This window comes from Bos javanicus, chromosome 21, assembly GCF_032452875.1.
Source record: "Bos javanicus breed banteng chromosome 21, ARS-OSU_banteng_1.0, whole genome shotgun sequence".
In the NCBI taxonomy this organism is placed as follows: Eukaryota; Metazoa; Chordata; class Mammalia; order Artiodactyla; family Bovidae; genus Bos; species Bos javanicus.
In genome coordinates this window covers 67,165,027-67,177,824 of record NC_083888.1, presented here as the reverse complement: position 1 = coordinate 67,177,824, position 12,798 = coordinate 67,165,027, and the positions used below count along the sequence as shown (strand labels likewise).

The following is a 12,798-nucleotide window of genomic DNA, read 5'->3' as shown; positions in this document are numbered from 1 at the left end:
CCAGGCCTTGTCAGGCCTGGCGTCCCATGTCCTCTTGACCCCCAGTCTGTTGGTATCTGGGCACCCCTGTCTGACCTGGTCACTGCAGGGACCCTGGTCCCCAACGAGGGTAGCTGTTCATCCCCCCGCCCCCGACTGAGTGGTGATGACAGAGCGGTTGTCTTCTCTGGACTTAGGGGTGGGGCGGATCCGGAAGGTGTCAGGCCTCCCGTGACGGGTTGATGGATGTGGGCTGTGGAAGAAGGGCTTTACCTGGGAAACTGGGTCCCCCAGGTGGGGGCATTTCAGGCTGCTGGTTGGTGGGGATCCCTGGGCTGGTTGAAGACTTGTCCCTCACTCCTGTCCCCAGGCTCAGCTGTAGGGGGGGCTGGACCTGGCTGTGCCCCAGCGAGAACACAGGGATGGAAGTTGCTTTTATTGTGTTCTGAGCAGAAAGAGTTGGAAAAGCAACTAGAAAATGTCCTGACCTGTGATCAGAAAGAGTGGGCCACCTCTCCCTGCCAGGCGTTCCTCAAAATCTTCCAGGTATGCCCACCATGAGGGCCCCGGCACCTTCCTGGGTGGCCGGCCTGGAGGAGGAGGGGCCTGGAAGGACTGGGGTGCTGGGAGGGGCGGGGGTGTGGTGCGGACAGGAGGGGCTGAGTGGAGGAGGGAGAGGGGGAGGCGGCGCTGCTGGGCACTGGAGCGGGGCTGGGCGGGGAGGTGCTGGGGGGTGCGTGGTGCCTGAGGCTAGGCGAGGAGCGGAGCAGGCAGCACTCAGCCCAGGCCTGTCTCTTGGATGGTGGGGTCCCGGTGCTGGGGTGCAGGGTGTATCTTTTGGGGAGGAGCCTCTGCGGGGAACCTCTCATCTCATGAGCCCACTCCTGGGTCTCACTTAGGACCTGGGAGAGATGGGTGTCTGGGGAGGGTGGGGCTTCAGTGGGGAGGGCCCTGAGGCTCCAGGAGACATTGTGCAGTCTACCTGGTGTAAAATGTTTGGTCTGTGAGCATGAGTGTGAACATGTGCGTGCATGTATATGAATGTATGCACATGTGTGTACGTATGTATATGCGTGTGTGCCTGTATAGGAGCGTGGATGTATAAGCACGTGTGTATACATGTGTGCACATGTATATGCGTGTGTGAGCATGTGTGTGTGCCTCTGTATGTGTGCCTGTGTGTATATACGTAAGCGCATGTTTGTATGTGTGCGTGTGCATGTGTTTGGCCGCCTTCTCAGGGGTGAGTTGGTGTTTCTGTTGATTCTTTTGACTGCTGGGGCTAGACAGAGAGACCACGATGAGACACAGCATCCTCAATGCCTTTACGCAGAGACGCCCTGCTGAGAGCATCGGGAGGGAGTTGGGCTGGGGCATGGGCTGGGGGAGAGCTGGCAGCTCCTGCTGAGGAGGCTGGTGCAGCCTCAGGGTGTGTGTCAAATGGGAGAAACTCTGGGTGTGTGAGGCTGAGGGCAGGACCCAGTCTGGATGCGAGTGGGGAGGCCTGAGGACACAGGGGGAGCCTGGTGGGAGGGGTCTGCCCCTTGCCATCTGCAGGCTTGGAAGGGGGCAAGGTGTGGGGGCAGCTGGGAAAGGCGCAGAGTCGGGGAGTCGCATCCTCCCAGCGGTCTGTCCCTGTCCCCCAAGAGTCCATTTGCTTTGACCGACAGCTGTTGAAAGGAACCATAGATTCGGTGCAAGACATCGGGCCTCCCATTACCAGCCGGGTTCAAGCCATGGTTCTGAACACGTTCTCAGAGTTTCTGAAAAGGTAAGTGAAAAGGCAGCCCTGCCCAGGTAGGGAGGCCTGGCCTGGGTTCAGCTAATCCATGTCAGAGTGCTCACCTTGCCACCAGCCGCCAGGCCCGGGCCAGTTCACAAAATGCAGGGAGAGGGCTGGTTGGCTCCAGGTGCCCCCCGTCCTGCCCGCTCCATGTCTCGCCCTGGCTCTGGAGGCAGTCCTGTGTGACCGCGGAAACGTCCAGCCTGGAGGCCCTGGCCCGGCAGCTGTCCAGCTAGTTCTAAGGGGGCATGAGGTTTAAATTGTATTTCATTTTAATTAACTGATGTTTGAACAGCATGGGGGGCATGGGGCTCGTGGCTCTGTTGCACAGCAGGGCGAGCTTAGGGGGAACCCAGTTTCCTTTAAAATTTGTGCATCCTGGATTTTGTTACACTGCTTTTGAGGGTTTTTTTGTTTGTTTCATCTTCTTTTTTGGCCAAATACGGCTTGTGGGATGTTGTTCCCCAACCAGGGATTATAATTAGAGCAGTAGAATCGCAGAGTCCCAACCACCAGACCGCCAGGGAATTGCCATCGAGCTTTAAAAACTGCGATGAAGTACCATATCTCTCGGTTACTGGATTTCAGGGCGCTCCTTTAAACCTTGCGGCTGAGCTGAGAGCCTCACTCCCTGCTCTGGTTTTCCCAGCAGGACTTGCTGTCAGTCTCCTCGGTCCACACCCAGCTCTGCCCTGGCCCTGGATTTGGGGGGTCTCCCTCTCTCCCAGGGGGCTCAGGTGAGGGCAGCTGTAGCCAGGGTTGCCCAGACTTAGTCAGAAGGAAGTTTGGGGCACAGCGCTGTGTACCAGAGCATCACGGGGCCCCCTTTTCCGGGATTTCCAGTGTGGCTGTGTTCACCTTCAAAGGGTCTCTGAAGGGCCTGGCACCAGGCAGGTTACTCATGAGAGGCCAGAGATGTGAATTTTTAGATGAAATCAGCCAGGTTTTAAATGTTTAACCAACCACCACAGGGTGGCTAGTTTGAGATCGTGATTGATTTGTGTTCTAGGAATTTAAAGGCGCCCCTTCTTTCCTGCCTTTGAGGAGCAGGGGTATACCTGCCTCTCCTGACTCCTCTCTCCCCACTCTGCTGGGGGGGGTTGCAATGGCCCAGGCAGGGTGTGGGGTGCCCCCTCCCCTCCCTGTGGGCACTCCAGACACTCCCAGAGGCCTTGTTTCCTCCCTCTTCCTTGACCTGAGTGCGTGTTAGCTGTGATTCCAGACCACAGGAGAAACCCAGTCCCGTCCGGTTCTAGAAGCATTTACCGCAGAGGGCCGGGGACAGCATTACAGGAAAAGATTCTTGGGAAGCGTCCGCTCCAGCGCCTGGCACAGAGCCAGCCCCAGTTGTCCACATGTTGACCACCCACCCACACCTGCTGTTTGATGGAAGAAGCAGCAGTTAGGCTGAGAAGAGGGACAGCCCGCACTGCTGGGTGGGGCTGACTCACGGGGCGGCGCCTGCATCTCCGCCTTCACACGCAGGTACCGGGCTGAGGGTACCGCCCACTTCCTCCAGCAGCAGGCCGGTGCCGGCCCCTCCCCCCAGCTGCACGTGCTGCAGAACCGCCGCGTCCTCAGGTGGGTCCCGGTGGGCCGGGCGGGGTGGGCAGCCTCCGACCCGGTGGGCCGCTCTGTATGGACGGCAGACTGGGCGCCTGTGTGAGAAGCGGGGGATGACACCGCCCCCCGCCCCGCCCCGCCCCAACCTGGATACACAGTTGCGGGACTTCATACAGGAAACGCCAGATGCCAGGAACACTGGCTGCGCTGGAAGGAGTTTTTCTCTTGTACCTTTTGCATTTCATGCTACGGAAATGTAACACTTATTCCGTAAATAAAAAAGAGTGGGGATGAAGTAGACAACCAGGCGCAGAAGTGAGTCTGTCTGCCGGAGGGCACATAGAGGGTCAGCGGCGAGGGGGTGCGCACGGCTCAGGGCTGCAGCTGGGCCCGCAGGGCTCCCGGCCAGGCCCCACAGGCCCTTTGGGTTTCCTCTAACAGGAAAGTGTGGCAGGATCTGGGCCAGGCCCACACTCCCCTGGCGGACTTGGTGCTGAGCACCATCAGCGCCATCGAGGACCAGAGCCAGGACGACCTTGTGTCCGGGGTCAGAAGCCTGTGCCAGGTGACGTACCCCCAACTCCAGCCCTTGCAGGGGCCTCTGCTGCTCCCAGTGGTGTGGCCAGAGGGTGCCTCTGTCTCCCGGGCTCTCTCCAGCCCAGGGCAATGACGGGGATACAGCAAAGCCCAGGCACAGCTAGCTTTGAGTTGCCTGCGTCCAGCCTCCGCCCTGCCCGGGCCTTGGTCTGCAGTGGGGGGAGGACGGCTCAGCTTCCTGTCGGCCAGAGAGGGGCCCCACCCAGCTGATGGGGCTGGGGCTGGCCTTGCCTCCACTCAGGAGGCTCGGTCCACCCTCACAGAGGGCACCTGCCTGGGGAGTGCCACGTTTGCAGTCTCCTGTCCACGGGCAGACCCGCTCTTGGCTCTGTCTACCTGTGGAGCCACCTGTCCTGCCAGGCCAGCGGAGGCCTGACGCCCTGCCCCCTGCCCCATCCCGCTCTGCCCCACGTGCCTCCCAGGCAGGTGAAGCCCCCTCTACGGTGTTCCCAGGGTCTCCGTGCCTCCCCCTAAGCACTGGCTGCCTCCAGGGTAGGGCCTTGCCCAGAGCCCAGGGGTCCCAGGAGATGCCAAGGGCCAGGCCCAGGAGCTGAAGCCTTGAGAGGGCACGGCGGCCTCCCAGATGTGGAAACCATGGGGTCCAGGGCCTTCTGAGGCGGTTGCCATTGGATTTTCCAGAGATATGAGCACCTGGCTCAGCAAGACACAGAAAGATCCAGAGCTGGAGTGACCCCGACAGGTTACCTCCCAGGGTGCCAAGGCTGACAAGAACACTGCCAGGGCCTCGCCCCGAGCTGTGGCAGACCTTGCTAATCGAGCCCCACGTTCTGCTGCTCTGGGGGCAGATGGAGCCCCACTGTCTGCTCAGAGCTCCCGGCAGTCCCAGCCAATTGGCGGGACTTGGCTCTGAGTTTTACAGACGATGCTGAAGAGGCTGCATTGTGCAGATGGGGTGTTGGACGTCCCCCGGCTGCGCATCTGGTCTGGTGTTCCCCTGAGACATGAGTGGCCAGGGCTGCCCGCAGGGTGGGTCTAGCTGTGACCCCTGCCACAGGTCTCTGGAGCTGAGACTAGAGGGGGGAGGCCTCCCTGAGACCTCGTGCCATGCTGTGGTTTGCTGGGGACCCAGAAGAGAGTGAGGGGCTCCAGGAAGACTCGGGAGGGCTCTGGGGAGGATGCGGCATCAAGGGTTGCAGATGGACTCTGGGAGGCTTCCAGGAGTCGGCAGGAGAAGGTGGACCGAGCTTGGGGGCAGACAGTGGGCGAGCCTCTGGCTCCTGGGATGCGGGCCCTTCTGGTCCAGGGCTGTGCCCCTAGCGGGGAGCAGGGCTGGGGAGGTGGGGTCTGCAGGGCTGGAAGAGAGAAAGGGCAAGGACAGGAGACAGGCTGGGCTCAGGCCTCAGTGACCGTGACACTCCTGTGCTCAGAGCCTACTGCGGCATCACTTCGGGAGGGAAGACAAGGAGCTGGCTCACGCTCTGCGATCCCTCTGGCGGGGCCTGGAGCGCTATGCCGGTCTGCTTCCTCCTCCCACGAACAAGGTAGGAAGGAGCAGAAGGGGGCTCCCGGGGGGTCAGCTCTGTGTGGCTGCTGGCGTCCCCCCTCTCCCGGGCTGTGGGCACCGTCCTGCCAACAGGGCGGCCCAGGGCCAGAGGCAGGCAGGGCTGCATGGCCCTGGTCGTCAGTCCAGCTCTTGGTCCCCGGGGGAGGTGAGGGGCCAGCTGGCGGTCACCCCGGGAAGGAGTGGCTTTGTTGTGGAAGCCCAGTGGTCAGGGGTTAGGCCTGCAGAGTTGGGGGCCAGGCCCCACAGACCCAGCTAGAGGGGCTTTGTGGACCACTCTGCTGCCCCCACCCCTAGGCTGAGCCCCTGAGGCCACGAGACCTTGTCCTGGGACAGCTTCTCTCTGGCCTTCTGCATTCTCTTTCTTTTGTGGGGGCAGAGCCTTGTGCAAAGTCTGTACAAAGCGGTATTCACTGAGTACCTCCAGGCCTTGGTCACCCATCTCAAGAGGCTGAAGCCCCGGAAGTGGGAAGACCACCGGGGTCAGGTGGAAACGGATGTCCGGGAGCTGCGTGAGGCTTTCGGGAGGCAGGAGGTGAGCCCGGGACCCTCGGGGGCTTCCGAGGGGCCGCCTTCCCCTTCCCGGTGAGTCTCTCTTCTCCCCTGACCGGCCTGGAGCCGGCCGTCCCTCCTGCCCCGCCGGGCCTGTCTGTGCCAGGCCGGTCTCTCAGGGCGGCCCTGGGAGCCCTGGGCAGAGGGGAGGCAGGACCTGGGGGAGAAGCCTGGGGGCTCAGGAGGTGACACGGGCATGTAGGACCCTGCTCTCCCCAGCAGGGCCGGCCCGGGGCCTGTGCGGTGACCCCGGGTTAGGCCTGCCCTGGGTGAGGCTGGGAGCTCCTCTCCGCAGGGCCTCGGTGATGGAGCCCCTCGCCTGGAGGCCTTCGTGGAGGTCTTCCAGCTCAGCGGGGAGCAGGGCAGCGCGTGTCTGGATGAATGGCTGGCCTCCTTCAGGGACAGGTTCCCAGACTATGTGAGGTGAGAGACAGAAGGGGGGCAAGTAGAGGGGGGAGCCTGCAGGGGGTTCAGCCCGGGCCTGGGCTGAGGCGGGACTGAGCTAAGGGTGCCGGCATGTGAAGGGTGAGTAGGAAGGGCATGAAGGGCATGAAGGGCATGAAGGGCATGAAGGGTGTGAAGGGTGAGTTGCTGGCAGAGACTGGGAGCCTTGTGCCAAAGCGCACATCTCAGCGCCTCCTGTCCTCAGGAGGGAATCCAAGGCCAGAGAAGGGCAAGGACTTGCCCAGGGTCCCCCGCAGGCCGGTGCAGGCCCCTCCCTGGTCTCTCCGCCTCCTGACGCTGAGATCCACCCAGCTGGACCCTCGGAGCGGCCCGGTCCAGATCCCTTCCTGGTGTCCAGGGCTCCCCGGTAGGCTGTCTAAGTGTCCTGGGGTCGTGGTTGGTGGTGGCCGGGGTTTGGGGACTTGGGGAACCGCCTGCGGTCCCAGCTGCCCCGGAAGACGTTGCTCTAGACTCCACTGTCGTCTTCGTTTTCGTGCCCACGGGTACAGAGAGCCCTCTTCCTGTTGCTCAGCACACAGGGCCAGCCCGAGGAGCCTGAGCTCAGGAGCTGCTGCCCTTGCTACTGGGGCTTCCTCACGACTTTCACAAGGTGACTGAGGGTGTGAGGGCTCCAGGGCCATCTCCAGGGACGCTGGTAGGTCAGGATCCAGCCTTGGGCAGAGTGGCTGGGGCATGGGCTTGGGGGTCTCGGGGGAAACCAGGCTGAGGGGCTGGGCTGGAGGGAGGGCCCAGTGGCTTGAAGCGGACACTGCACCGCCGGCCTGCAGGCAGCTCCCCAGGCCCTGAGCCAGTGGTTCTTGAATATTTTGGCTGCAAGACTCCTTTACTGTGAACAATTATTGAACTGAAGAACTGTAGCTTATGTGGTTATATCGATTGATAGTTCCATTATTTGAAATTAAAACTGAGAAATATTAATTCATTTATATAAGGTGTTTGGAAAAAAATAATAGAAATTCACTGGAATGCCCTTCCCACCTGCTGAAATTCTCCTCCCTCTAGGTCTGGCTCCCAGACAACCCCCCACCAGTCTGTTTTATTCACTTCCTGTCCGGAGATGGCTGTCACCATTGTCTTGGCTGAGATCTGTCCTGTCTGTTGCCTGGCAAAAGTCTTCACGGCGGAGGACCAGCCTCATGTCTGGGGGACCAGACAGACGTTTGTCCTCATCTCCTCGGCGCCCACTGGCTGCCCCAAGAGGAAATGGAAGTGAGCTCTCGTTTCAAGGAGCCTCTCCCCCTGGGGCTCTGGACGTGGTGTGGCTCTGGGACCCGGTTAAGGCGAAGGATGTGAGTGCCCCTGACCCCTTCACAGGCGGCAGTCTGAAATCCAGAAGGAAGCCGTCCTTCTCGAGCCCGGACTCCTCCACCAGAGGATCCTGAGTCAGACACCAGGCTATGAAAGGCCAGCCTCCTCCACAGTCCACCAGAAGCGGCGGAGGCCGAGGGCGGGGCGGGCAGAGGGCAGGCACGGGAGCGTCCCACCAGCCTGGCCGCGGGCCCTCTCCTGTGCGGACCACAGCTTCACTGACATGCAATTCACATGCCGTGCGGTTCACCCACTGAAGTTGCACGTACCATTCAGTGGTTTTTAGCATGTTCACAGTTGTACAGCCATCACCGCAGGCCATGTTGGGACATCTTCATCCCTAGAAAGGACCTGTAACCTTGTCGGCATGACCCCAAGCCCCTCTTCCCGCCGTGCCCCCCGCCCTGGGCAGGCCCTGCTCTGCTTTCTGGCCACATATATGTGTCTGTTCCGGGTGCGTCTCATGAAGTGAATTACATGAGGCGTCACCTTTTGTGACCAGCTTCTTTGACTCATCGTTATGCTTCAGGGTTCATCGGTGTGACTCGCATCCATCTCCGCCCGTTCTTTACGTTTTTTCCTTCCCTGTGTGGCTGTGCTGGGTCTTAGTTGTGGCATCTTTTCCGTTGTGCCACTCGAACTCTCAGTTGCAAAATGTAGGATCTAGTTCCCTGACCAGGCATCGAACCCAGGCCCCCTGCACTGGGAGCATGGAGGTGTAGCCGTTGGCCCACCAAGGAAGTTACTTCCCCATTCATTTTTATAGCTGAGTGATACTCGGTTTGATACTCGGTTTAGTCAGACATTCGTTCATGGGCATTCGAGTTGTTTCCAGTTTGGGGCTGCTGTGAATAATGCTGCTATGAACACATGTGCACAACATTTTGTGTGGACATGTGTTTTTAGTCGTCCTGTGTTCCACCGAGGAGTGCAATTCCTGGGTCAAATGGTGACTCCGCGTTTAACTTTTTGAGAAACTGTGGAGTATTTCTCCGAAGCATACCAGCGAGGTATGAGGGGCCCAGCGTCTCCATACCCTCATCAACATTCCTTATGTCAGACTTTGTGATGATACCCACCCTCGGGGGTGTGAAGTGGTTTTATTTACTTATTTACTTCTTCAGTTTAATTTTTGTCTGCCCTGGGTCTTTTTTGCTGAGCAGCCTTGGCTGCAGTTGCGGAGAGCAGGGCCCCTCTCTGGTGGCGCTGCTCCGGCCTCTCCTCGCCGTGGCCTCTCTTGAGGAGCCCTGGCTCCGGGCCCGTGGGTTCACTCCATAGTTGCAGTGTGTGGGCTCAGTAGTTGGGGCTCAAGAGCTGTGGCCCTGGGGCTTAGTTGCTCCACGGCGCGTGGGGTCTTCCCAGATCAGGGTTGGAACCTGTATCCCCTGTGTTGGCAGATGGATTCTTTACCACCGAGTCACCAGGGAAGCTCCTCACTGTGGTTTTGATTTGCATCTTCTCTGATGAATAACAACGTTGAGCATCTTTTCGTGTGCTTATGGGCCATATGTATATTTTCTTTGATAAATATCTATTCAGAAACTACTGATTATAAGTTAGGTTATTCGGGCTTTTGTTATTGAGCTATAAGAGTTTTTTAAAAATATATATATTCTAGATTCAAGTCCCTTATGAGACTCCCTCCACCCCAACCCATGGCTTCAACGGGATGGACACTGGCCACCCAGAAATAGGCCCGCTCTTGGTGGGGGCAGGGTGGGGGCTGCTGAGGGGACTGCCTGCAGGTGACCCTGCTCCACTGCCGATGCGCTGCCCCAGGTGGGCGGAGGTTGCAGCACCTGTGTGCAGGCTCCCTCAGCCCCGCGAAAACCGAGACCTGGAGGATCTTGATCAGGAGGCCTGACTGTAGGGGAGACACACAAATGGAGAGAGTGCGGGAGTGAGACGGCACAGGACCCGCGCCCCAAGGGAGGAGGGCTGAGCCCGCAGGGGGCGCTGGTTTGCAGCAGGGCACTGGGTGGGCTGGACTGCAGGGGGCAAGCTGGGATGCCGCCCCCCCCACCAGGGTTAGAAGGCAGGTAGGAGTTTATGAGTGCACACGGGGAAGGTGGGCGAGGAGAGACAGATGGGCGAGAGCTGGGTGGGTGCACAGCTGAGGCAGGTGCAGGGGCAGCCGGAAATGGGGGCAGGCAGGCGACCCGGGAGCCCTTGTGCCAGGCCAGCATGCTCAGGACTGCGGGCAGCAGTAGCTGAAGGGCTTCCATCAAGGGGTGACCCCGTGTGGCCTATTGGCCCTGCAGCTGCTGGCAGAGGATGGGGGGCTGGGCAAGATGCCGTGACCCTCTGTTCGCGGGGCTCAGTGCCTCTGTCCCCCCAGGAGGGGAGGAGGACTGGGCGCTGTGTGTCACTTGCACCATCTTGAATATACCGTATATTCTGCTGTGGGTCATCTTGTGGGTCACTTGCACCGTCTTGTCTGCACTGCCTCATCTCTGACAACATTTTGACATAGACCCGACTGCTACTGATTTTACAGATGAGAAGATCGAGGCTCAGAGTGGAGTGCAACTTGTTCAGGGCCAGCCTGCTCTTCATTGTGGGTGTGGGGACAAACCCAGGACTGCCCACCCCTCAGTCCTTGAGAGTGGTCCTCGGATGGTACCAGTCCCCGCAGATGGTACCAGTACCCACCAGAGGGCGCCAAAGCCCAGCCTTTGTGGGCAACCCATCCCCTGGTGACCAAGGGTCCTAGAGGCAGCCCCTACTCCCAGGCCTTCCTCAGGCTCCAGGCTTGGAGAGAGCTGCAGTGCTCAGGTCCCGGGGAGTGGGCGTGAGGGGTACCCTGTCAGCCTCAGACAATAGTGGGGACGAGAGCTTGGTCACAGGAGGGGGCAGCGTGAGAACCCGAGGTGACAATGAAGGAGCTCTGGGGGTCCTTCACTGTCCTTAAACATTTGGCAAACTCTTCAAGCTCCTGGAGGGCCCTGGGTCTTCAGGGAGCCCCTGCACGGACCACTGTGGTCTGAACCAGGGTTCCCCCCGACAGAGACCTCTCAGGAGGAATTTCCGCCTGCCCCACGCCCATCCCCTGGCTGGATTGTGACAAGAACACTCAGCTCCAACGCTAGGCCTGGGACTAGCCCCCCAAGTTCCTCCCTCTCTCCAGCCGGGGAAATGGTGCAGAGCCGGCCGCAGCCCACTGCCGCACGCACCTCACAGCGAGCCAGGCTTGTGGGGAGAAGACGAGGGCGGGACAGGACGGCCAGCCTGGGCAGCCTCCCCCTTCCTTGGGGCCTCCCCGGGCCCAGATGGGCGGCCAGGAGGTGACAGACTCAGGCCAGAGAAAGAGACAGAAGGATGTCCCCGAAGGGGAGGTGGGGACCTCTGGGCGCTACTTGACAGGGTCCCCAGAAGGCACGTGTGCTTCCTGCCCTGGATGCAGTTGCAGGACCACGGAGGGGTTGGTCAACATCCTTTCACCATGAGGGCAAAGGTGAGAGATGCGTGGAGGGAAGACCCGGAGCCTGGCTCCACTGGTCCCGCCATCAACCAACCCCAGGACCCTCAGCTAGTCAGCTGTACCCCAGAGCACCGGAGGACGCAGGTCCTCACCCAGAGAGAGCACCCCGCACACACACACCAACTTGCCGTCCTGGCGGCTCACCCCACTGAGGGGATCTGGGTGACAGGGGTGTCACCTGCCTCGGATGGTTTGACAGAATCATGACAATATCACCCATGTAAGCTACAAACCCAAAGTCACCCCATCAAACGCCATGGAGATCCTCGGGAGCTCAGGAAACACACCGAGGTTTACTGAGTGGAAAAGTGAGGAGGCAGGGACTCCCCTGGCGGGCCAGGGGCACAGACTCAGCGCTTCCACTGCCAGGCACGAGTCCAGTCCCAGGACAGGGAGCTAAGATCCCACAAGCGGCACAGAGTGACCGATAACATAAAATAAATACATAATTTTTAAAAAGGGATGGACTACATCACCACATGGCCAAATCGGTGTAAAACTCGAGGATATCTGATGGGAAGACAAAGACAAAGTCACAGTCAGAGAGGAGCGGGGGAGCAGTAGGAGGAGGCCTTTGCCGCATACCCGGGGTCCCCACCATCAGCAGAAAATATAAATGGTCCTTACTTAACCCCACATACACAGAGGGACTTGAGAGAGAAGAAAGGTAAAAATATGAAGTTAGAAGGAAATGCAGAAGAATCTTTCTAACATCTGGACAAAAGCATAATCAGTATGATAAAAAGCAACAAATTTGACTACATCAGAACTCAGACTTTTTCTCAGTGGACACCATGCTGTCATTGTTCAGTCAATCAGTTGCGTCCAACTCTTTGCAACCCCAGGGACTTCAGCATGCCAGGCTTCCCTGTCCTTCATCATCTCACAGAGCTTGCTCAAACTCATGTCCATCGAGTCGGTGATGCCATCCAACCATCTCATCCTCTGTAGTCCCCTTCTCTTCCTGCCCTCAATCTTTTCCAGCATCAGGGTCTTTTCTAATGAGTCCACTCTTTGTATCAGGTGGCCAAAGTATTGGAGTTTCAGCTTCAGCATCAGTCTTTCCAATGAATATTCCAATGAATATTTCCTTTAGGATCAAATGGTTTGATCTCCTTGTAACCCAAGGGACTCTCAAGAGTCTTCTCCAACACCACAGTTCAAAAGCATCAATTCTTCGGTGCTCAGCTTTCTTTATGGTCCAACTCTCACATCCATACATGACTACTGGAAAAACCATGGCTTTGACTAGAAGGACCTTTGCTGGCAGTGATGTCTCTGATTTTTAATGTGCTGTTTAGGCTGGTCATAGTGTCATATGCGTTGGTGATGGACAGGGAAGCCTGGCGCGCTGTACTCCATGGGGTCGCAAAGAGACGTGACTGAGCGACCGAACTGAACTGAGCTCTTGGCTATTGGGAATAACGATTCAGTTAATTCAAAAAAATTTTTTTAACCTATTTCTTATTTTGGCTGCACATTGCAGCATGTGGAATCTTAGTTCCCTGATCAGGGGTCGAACCCTTGCCCCCTGAAGGGAAAGCACAG

The 12,798-nt window shown here is 58.8% G+C and overlaps 1 protein-coding gene across 1 annotated transcript; it reads left to right on the top strand.

The window, feature by feature from the left end:
* Positions 1 to 2,058: 2,058 nt before the first annotated feature.
* On the top strand, positions 2,059 to 8,262 carry LOC133234037 (uncharacterized). Its single transcript, XM_061394175.1, has 8 exons — positions 2,059 to 2,097; positions 2,415 to 2,499; positions 3,261 to 3,343; positions 5,311 to 5,424; positions 5,824 to 5,979; positions 6,292 to 6,419; positions 6,646 to 6,807; positions 6,973 to 8,262. The coding sequence occupies exons 1-8, from the start codon at positions 2,059 to 2,061 to the stop codon at positions 7,052 to 7,054; spliced, it is 849 nt and encodes a 282-aa protein (XP_061250159.1). The 3' UTR covers positions 7,055 to 8,262.
* Positions 8,263 to 12,798: the final 4,536 nt, after the last annotated feature.

Excerpts from the sequence above, each read along its gene's own strand:
- LOC133234037 (XM_061394175.1), top strand. The coding sequence starts at position 2,059 with ATGGGGGGCATGGGGCTCGTGGCTCTGTTGCACAGCAGG. Across the intron at positions 5,425-5,823 it reads TTCCTCCTCCCACGAACAAG|AGCCTTGTGCAAAGTCTGTA; the intron begins GTAGGAAGGAGC and ends TTGTGGGGGCAG. Across the intron at positions 5,980-6,291 it reads AGGCTTTCGGGAGGCAGGAG|GGCCTCGGTGATGGAGCCCC; the intron begins GTGAGCCCGGGA and ends TCCTCTCCGCAG.